Source organism: Ptychodera flava, chromosome 16, assembly GCF_041260155.1.
Source record: "Ptychodera flava strain L36383 chromosome 16, AS_Pfla_20210202, whole genome shotgun sequence".
Lineage (NCBI taxonomy): Eukaryota > Metazoa > Hemichordata > Enteropneusta > Ptychoderidae > Ptychodera > Ptychodera flava.
This window is the reverse complement of record NC_091943.1, coordinates 16,585,210-16,594,782: the sequence shown is the minus strand read 5'-3', so window position 1 is coordinate 16,594,782 and position 9,573 is coordinate 16,585,210. Positions and strand designations below refer to the sequence as shown.

The window sequence follows — 9,573 nt, the reverse complement described above, 5'->3', positions numbered from 1 at the left end:
TCATAAGTGCTGGGAAAAGAAACATAAGAATTGCTTGTGGTAAAACATTTGCGCCGCCTATGGCTTCGCGCCGGCAAAGAATACATGAGAATAAGGTTTCCAAATTTTGCTTATTTCTGTTGCATTGTGACAATTTTTTTTTCTCTTCTGTCTGTTATGACAATTTTTTTTTTCTCAGGCCATGACAGGATCAATTTTTTTTTTCTTCTCTCTCACCTGGTGACAAATTTTTTTTTCTCGAAATCCTCCATATCCCCCCCCCCAGAAATCAAATGGTTCTCCCCTAAATACGCTGACTCTGCGAGTATGACACATCAGTTCCAATTATAATCAAATCCAGGTGTCGAAAATGACACGACCATCATAAATTAATATATCTATAACTAGGAAAGATCACGTTACCTTGCGACCAGGATAGCCGTGAAGACCGTGCATGCCGGATTCACCTCTCTCACCCTTGAAACAAGAATACAGATGAAATTACTGATCAAATGCTCAAATGCAAACAAGCATTACATCGTATGCATTCACTCGCTGTGATCTTTGGTAGCCGTCGCATCAGGACACTGTCAATCTCACACAAAAAATGGTAACCTGGTAAAGTTGACCCGCTGCTCCCTGACGCAGATATTGAGCTTTTCCCGAGACGCAGGCGGGGTACGGTTCTTGCTGAAATGCTCCACAGAGTTACAGAAAAAGCTCAGGGGTAACAGGATCTGAAGACTTCCAGACGAGCCCGCCTGGAAAATACCCCCCCGAGTCGGAAGAAAGTGTATCTGATAAAAGGTGAAATAAAGTTATCCTGTTTCGTAATGATATCAGGGTACCGACAGGGTCGCGTTACACGAACTTTTATATATGTTTCATACATAAAAAGTTCGTGTAACGTGCAAAGGTATAGCACACAGCCGCCGGTGCCGGTTTGGTCCTTAGTTCTCAAATAGAGCTCTGAAAACTTGGACAACGCGCGTCGGTCTGAGGTCTGAGATCGCCGGATGTACTGAGATTTGCCTGCACCCTCCTGTATATATACCATCGAGAAAACTGCAAAATATCATTATATTAGCATCTCCATAGTATAATTTTCCAATGATGTACAAAGACACACACCTCCTGGCTAGAGAGAAGATGACTGTAGTTCGTAACACGTGTATTTTCGGAAAACCCTTTTGACAGATTTCAACAACGCTGACCGTTTAACATTAAGTTATCGCTTTGTTTAATCAACTTGGGCGAACAAATATCTTTTTTGATAGCTTGGTTTGTATCCATCTTGTACTTAACACACAATAGTATACCAATCACAGTTTACCTTCTGAAGCACATTATTCATAGCAAGTCGGGGAAATTAATTGTAAATAGACGATGGGCACAGACATTTTCCGTGCCATGGTGTGGTTATTTAAGGTTATCCGTAGTACGCACCTCGAAAGTGAAAAACATAAATAGTTGCCCTAACTTTCCTCAATGAAACTTTCAACCACTCTCCTACCAAATCAAGAGTAAAAATCAGGGGTCGACGTTCAAAGTTAGGGACTCGAGAAACATATGACTTAAAATTTACCAATCTTTCAAATTCAAAATGGCATCCATCGCTGTGTTGACTCTATGGGGAAAGAATAAATTTTTCGGTTTTCGAAAAACTAGGACAGTGAAAATTTTTCTTCCAGGATGAGCTTTAAAATGAATCCCAAAAAGCGGAAGATCATGCAGAAAAGAATTGTAAAAATTTGAGAGTCCGAATATCTGTCCCCGAGGCGCATTCTACCTTAGGGTTTCATTACCAAGTCAAATAACCGCGTAAAATTCAAAGAGGTTTTATTTCAGATGCAGATGCGTGCAATTTTCTTCTGGCAAAACGAGTATTAGACAAGCTGTACTCTGGGTTCACGACTTTTCAAGCATTCTCCCTCACAAGGAGAGACAGTGTACTTTCGTTTGACAGAAATAAGGTTGGCAAGTCCATTTTTGGTAGAGAAATGAGATACGCCGCCTTTTCATCCAAGTTTGTTGATATGGGAAGTTGAGCATCATGAGAAACTCACGACAATCGCATGTTTTGAATTATCGACATGAAATCTGATTGACTGTTTTCATGTAGTCTTCTCACATTCAATATTTGAGAAGGGAATCGGTTTACAGTCGACAGATTTCACATTTCGACGTGTTTATTTGCTTTTTAAAATAAAACCGCTCTGGCCGATCAAGTTTTCGACGACCAACGTCATCATCTGCCATACGTACAGCATTGCGGTTCAAACCAGCGTTGACATCATTCACGGAGTAGATACAATATTCCTCTTGTATTTTCCGTACAGAATCGAGTATGTTCACATGTGTGTGAATATATATGTTTTCGCACGTGCATTTTTCGACTCATTTGCTAAAGCTGATGTCTTTGCTTTTCCGCAGATGTCATTTTTAAAGGTAAACAGTCGTCGGAACTACGCCTGTGCGAGTTTCTTGTTTAAAAACAATGCATTTCGTGCGCGATATCTAGATGCACCTCATCAACATAGCTGCAACATTAATATTTAAATTGTACAATGTAGATTATGACAGACATGTTTTAACTTCCATCAATCACCATCGTACCTTGGATACAGTGTTTACACTGGTCATATGGGTCCCATACGACCTTTGAGCGCAGTTCCGACGACTGTATCCCTTTAACTCATACTGGTAAATGCAGCAACCAACTTGGGTGGCTTAACTCTTACACTTTAAAACAAATAGAAGTATTCTTCATAACACATCTGTCCGCAAGCAGACGATAGTCTACATCTGTGTGCGCATCCATTGGACAATTCTATGCGTCCATAAATATATTTATCCCTAGATTTATCTGTATTCAAAATAAGATCATTGTACGCGTACGCCCTTCGAAGTGAAAACGTGCTTGTGAGACAGAGGCAGTGCTTGTGGCAGTTAATTAAAGCGCGGACAATGTAAACTGTAAACGTTACCATAGGTCACCACGTTGAACCTGTCACACGTACATACATAGATACATAGGTTCGTGTGGATCAGAATGTTCCTCTAGCAAACGATCTAACGATATATACTTATAGAAACATACAAGTGAACGCACTCATATATAGTATATATATATATATATATATATATATATATATATATATATATATATATATATATATATATATATATATATATATATATATATATATACATTTACTCTCTGTGTCAGCTTTGTTCAGTAGAACCTCAGATAACCAAGAATATGAAGAGTGAATTGTGATTGCAGCTGATATGTATGCTTTATGTATAACTGCATTACACTGATTAAAATTCCGGCAAGGTTAATATTCTCCGAATGGAATGACTGTCTGTTATTGATACTTACCTTAGCTCCTTTTCTTCCCTCGGGTCCATCCGTTCCCCTTCTACCTCTTGGTCCCTGTGGGCGCCAAAAGTACGAACGAGATGCATTATGGATTCTGGTCAAAGGTCATGAAAGTCAAAGTGGCAGTATTCTTGTTAGTATCAATAATGCTTATCGTTTGAATAGTCTTTCTGTTTTTACCTGACATTACATCGCCTTTTTTTAGTTTTTTTGGTTTAAATATGGACGCACTGACTACCATTTGGAGGTCGGTTATGGTCGTCAACTTTGTTTCACGGGTTTTAATTACCGACGAAAAAACGGCGGTCGACATCCCATTATTGTCAGCTAACTGCAGACGTGTATGCCGATATGTTCAGTCTTGTAAAACATAGGGTCAAAGTCCCTGAAGCTACTATACACATGGATACAGAATTAAGTATTTCCTGACTGTATGAAATTATCTCACTAAGGTCATCCTAGGGACCTGTAAACCAAATATTAAAGCTGTCTTATAATAACTTCTTGTAATAACTTTTTGTGACACATGTATTGATGAAGAAGGAGGACATCTTTGAGAGCTCATTTCAGGATGGCCTGACCAAAAATGGCAAAATTAGCTGCAAAAATACAAATTGATGATTTAATCATAATTTCATTATATTACATTAAGATAAAGCCTAGGAAGCTGTATACCAAATATCAAAACTATCAGATGAGTAACTTTTGAGTAACAAATATTTTGACGGAAAATGGCAAAAATTGACCCAAAAATACAAAATTTGAAGATTTCATCAAATTTCAATATATCACACTAAGACAATCCCTAGGAACCTGTATACCAAATATCAAAGGCATTAGACAAGTAGTTTTTGAGAAACACATTTTTTGACCAAAAATGGCAAAAATTGCACCAAAGTACAAAATTGCAGATTTCGTCATATATTCAATATATCATATTTAGCTCATCTGTAGGGACCTGTATACCAAATATCAAAGCTGTCAGACGAGCGGTTTTGATGAAATAAAGTTTTGACCAAAAATGACAAAAATTCCTTAAAAATACAGATTTGCATATTTCATCACAATTCGAACAAATCTAAGTTGGGTTATCCCCAGGGACCTGTATACCAAATAACAAAAATTGTCTGACCAGCGGTTATGAAGATGAAGATTTTTTACCAAAAACGACTTTTTTGGTGCTAATTTGCATATTTTCAACAATATCAAAAAATTAAAAAAAAATAGTTTCTCAAAATCATATTTTTCATCTACACAACAAGTATCAAATCAGTAAGTACTGCGGTTCTCAAGATATTTGAGTGGACGGACGTGCCTCACAAACGGACATACATACATACATACATACATACATACATACATACATACATACATACATACATACATACATACATACATACATACATACATACATACATACATACATACATACATACATACATACATACATACATACATACATACATACATACATACATACAGACAGACTGACGACGGACGCCGGACGGATACCCTTCCCAATAGCTTCTATAGACTATAGTCTATAATAGCTAAAAATTGACTCATGCTCCGATGCTTCTAATAAATCCCAGGCGAGAAAATGCGAGAGAATGACCAAGAGTGGACACTGCGGCAGGGGAATGCGAGGAATATCGCCGACGCAGCGTACAGCTGCCGTCGCACCGTTAACAGGTACGCAGAGTTATGCGTTACAGCAACACGAAGGAGAATTCTGGCCATCAACTCCACTTCTAACAAGCTGACGTGACAAACAGCGGATTTGAATAAATCGTTCAAGCTGCCGCGCTAACTTAAAAACCCCGAGCCAATAGTGACCAATTACGAACATTAATGAGGTGGAAGTCGGTAACCCGTGCAATTTTACTGTGACATTGTGTGCAAGGGACGACATACTGAAATAATTATTAGTATACACTACACCGATTGCCATTATTACTGCTATAGGGAGATGTCAACGCTCAGTCTGAGTGATAATAAAATGAAAGGCAAGAAGTCTGAATGAAAACCCGGCGTATTTACAATGACCAGAGCAGCAGTTGGGCTGATAACAATCATTGCTTGTACTGTTGTTTCATTTTTCTATTTACATCGTTTTTTTCTCATTCTACATTTCTGTCGAATTTCCTTTTTGGCAAAACTTATTAATCTGGATACCGCCAAAACCTTGACCATCAATGGCTGTTTCACTCTGTTTATGACAAACGGGGTAATCATTAGTTATCCTACCTATCTCTTTAACTTAGCTATCTAACCAACTAACTAACTTCAATTGTGACTACCTCACTAACGACATTTGTAACTAACTTACTAACTAACTAACTCACTTACTTACTTACTGACTGACTGATTGACTGACTGACTGACTGACTGACTGACTGACTGACTGACTAACTAACTAACTAACTAACTAACTAACTAACTAACTAACTAACTCTGTAATTCTTTAAACAAAGATTGATGCAGAATTTTGTGAGATAGGTGGCCCTTTCACACTAAATGCCTTAAGGTAGTAGGCACCTCGAAAATGATACTTACAAAATTGCTCAAACTTTCCACAATGAAACTTTCAACCATTCTCTTACCAAATCAAGAATAAAAGTCATGGGTCACCGCGCAAAGTTTGACACAAGATAAACAAATTACCTAACATTTATTGATATTTGCAATTCAGACTGGCAGCCATCCTGTGTTAACTCTAAGGGGAATGTAAAATTTTAAAATTTCGAAAAACTGATTTTTTTTTCTTACTCCAAGAGCTTTAAAATGAACCCTCACAAGTGGTAGATCAAAAAAAAACTTGAGTGTACGAATGTCTGTCCCCGAGGCGCATTCTATCTTAATAAAAGTTGACAGTAATGGCATCATATTGAGAATAAAGCTCAGATATTTTCTTTCCATTAGAATGCCTGGTTTGCTCAAGCAGACAATTTGATTTCACGCCATTCCTTTTCGTCCAGTCACCCGCAAAAAGATGAACATCCTCTAGATCTTCCAGTGACGTCAGTGAAACCGATGCGCTTTTCAAAAGGAACGTAAACAAGGCTAGCCGTTTTCTGAGTTCAAACGCACTGACTCGACTTCGGAGGATTGGGGAGCCGGTAAGAACACTTGCTGTCTACGCCGCTAGACTACACATATCAGTGGAACTTACAACGTTGAGAACATCCAAATAAACACGGCCGACATGTGGTTTTGTGAACAGTTGATACTAACGAGAAATCAAACGGGGAGGGGGGGGAAGCACATGCCGTGGCTATGAGAGGAAGCAGTACTTCAGGAAAGTTAGAGTGTCGTGGCTATTATCAGTTTTACATCGTAGAAACGGTGAATATAATTATGTAGTCTCGTGATGGTAGGCCTACACCGTCCTCCCGCGGAAATGTGGAGTACCCGGTACGGACCCCCGGTGGGTCGCATACATGGCAGCTTGTCCATGCAGATGTGCAGATTTCATTGTTAGTTTTGACAAATGGATTCTGGTCTGGACTAGAATTCAAATGTGAAAACTAATAGTGCATTTTATACATGTAGACTTTGTTAGCAAGTAAAAAGTGGCTGTTTCAACATGCTTGGGAAGTAGAAGAAGAGCTTGCGATTGATATATCAAACGGCAAAAAGAAAAAATCATCAAACGTTACAGTTACTGTCGATTTGACATAAAACACTATGGCAGCGGGTTAAGTTCGGCATTCAATCCTGATGCTCGCTTCAACCCTTTCACCAACTTGGTTTCGCCCAAGTCTATTGCTTGAAACGACTAAGTTGGCCCTCTTCAAAGGAAAGTGGAGTGACATGGTTAATGAGAGCGTTTTCTTGTCCCACATGAGGTCAAGTAGGGCATAAACACGTTTCATCACCATCATCATCACCACTACCACCACCACTACCACAACTATCGTCGCCGCCGCCGTCGGTATCATCATCATCATCATCATCATCATCATCATAATCATCATCATCATCATCATCATCATCATCATCGTCATCATCATCACTATCACCACGACCACCACCGCCACCACCACCACCACCACCACCATCATCATCATCATCATCATCATCATCATCATCATCATATCATCATCGTCATTATTTTCTTTTTCCGACTAAGTAAGACTTTTTTCTTACCGTGGTTCCTTTGGCTCCGCGTTGTCCACGAGGTCCGGGTGGTCCAGGTGGGCCCTGCGTCAAGGGAAACACCCAGAAAAAATGTTAGTGATACCTTGGCCGATAAAAATTACAACAATATACTTTCTGTATTGGACTTGACACAAATCTTGCGACGTTAAATGAAATGAATCGATGTTTAATCATTGTAAAAAGGATCTGAAGTGACCGCGTAGTTGCAACAATGGCCTAGGTATCGTGTGATGAGATTGAAGAAAGGAACTGAGCATGCGTGTCTTACCGGTGGCCCCCTATCTCCCTTTTCTCCTTTTAACCATGTAATCTGACCGGCCTCGTACAGTTGCCACCATAACTGAAAAAGCTCGTCGTTGGACAGACTTTCAAGCTGCGTTTGTGTTTCCATGGTAATGGGCGCATCTACAAAAGGTACACTTGCGATCGTTGTCGTTTCTATGTAGTCTTGGTTACAGTTGCCATGGGGACAAGGATTGGTTTGATCTGATGGTAAAGGGCAGAAATAAAGAAACGTAAGTGAGAAAGGGATATCTCATCGATTAAAACGGGGAATTTGAAAACGTTGAATGTCTAACTCCGTAGTTGTTGTCTTTGTTGATAAATGGGTTTATCCTCTTGGAGAGGATGTGACTATCTCTTATGGGATGAAATTCCTATATGCGTCGGAATATCAAGGCAGTTAGTTTTATTAATCTACATGAGTGAGGGTCCCATTTGTTGTACACAGATTTGCTTAGATGTGAGGGGCATCGCCTAAGGTCATGGTTGTGAAAATGGTTTTAAATGGCTGCTGTCGGAAATTTGCGTGGTAAATTGACGGAGCTTCCATCTCAGACGGGGGAGACTGCCCTCTCGTTGAGAGCGAGTGTGTAAAAAAAGTCCGGGCACACTCACCGTTTTCTTCGTCGTCGTGTGATAGGTCGGAGCACAGAATCGTTTCAGCAAAGATTATCAGGAGTAGTACATTCCTACGGAAGAAAATCAAAGAAAAAAGTCACTTTGGGGCGTTTTCAAGATTGGCTTAGTTCGACCACTTGCGTCACGCTCGTCTTTCCATCAGTCCCCTGGCTCGACTTGAAATCTCTCGGTATTTCTCGGCGCTTCATATGTCTGGGACCCCTTTGGACTTATCTCTTCACATCCGCGAATGCTTTCTATTAACCGAAGCTGTTCTAGGAATGCGGCAGAGATAAGAAGCGGGTTTCTATGGTGATCTGGCAAAGGTGACTGATGTACGCTTAGCGGCCAATCGAATATGCTTCACAGAGGTTGACACCGGGTCAAGCGTCCACCAACATAATGAGCATAGATTTACACTTTTGTCTCAGTACATTTACTGTATGTGGGGCTTCACAAAAAGTATGACTGAACAAGTTTGTTATCATAGTGTTAAACACACTCAAGTGTCTGTGTGTTCTTTGAAGCGAAGATAACCACACATAGCATTTATCATCGGGGTAGGTGTGAATATACGCAGCTGGTATTGAGATGAATGGAGCTGATTTACTACAAGTAAATAAATCCTAGTGGTACTTGTTCAGCGGAAAAAATCTGTCTCTCTTCGGCCTCCTTGACTCCCCCCCCCCCCCCCCGATGAGTCTGGCTTACGTGGCATCTATGACCACGTGATTTTCTTTTTGAAATGTGCTGTTCACTCATCGCTTCGACGCACGACCACTGCGTGAGCGTATGTCTTTGTTTTAGAATTGAGCCCCTGGGATCCTATCTAGACCGGCCAGGCATGACCTGGCATGACCTGCGTGATGACCCCCGTCACGAAAAGTGAAGGGTCCGATGGTCAGTACAGCTGTCGCTATCAATACTCCTAGAGTGCTGGCGGTACCAGGGTCCGCTAGAGAGGCGTTGCACTACGCTGGTGCTTCTGTGAGGAGGGCTGTAGTGGTGTAAATCAAGGTTACTTTAGCCATTGACATGTATGGAAGGGAAACCCTAGGCCTTGATTATGTTTATAACATGCTTCATATATCGAACGTCGCTCGCTCCATACGCTTGGATTCGATGGTAATTTGTTGATGACGTAGCGG

The 9,573-nt window shown here is 40.3% G+C and overlaps 1 protein-coding gene across 3 annotated transcripts in view; it reads right to left on the bottom strand.

The window, feature by feature from the left end:
- Positions 1-9,573, bottom strand: part of LOC139114137 (collagen alpha-1(XXVII) chain-like) — an 89,882-nt gene that overhangs the window by 46,144 nt on the left and 34,165 nt on the right. For all 3 annotated transcript variants that reach the window (XM_070675679.1, XM_070675678.1, XM_070675680.1), the window contains exons 2-6: positions 8,423-8,496; positions 7,794-8,011; positions 7,514-7,567; positions 3,365-3,418; positions 403-456 (exon numbers count right to left, since the gene is read on the bottom strand). In XM_070675679.1, the coding sequence (XP_070531780.1) occupies positions 403-456; positions 3,365-3,418; positions 7,514-7,567; positions 7,794-8,011; positions 8,423-8,496 (454 nt within the window). The remainder of the gene's footprint in view (positions 1-402; positions 457-3,364; positions 3,419-7,513; positions 7,568-7,793; positions 8,012-8,422; positions 8,497-9,573) is intronic.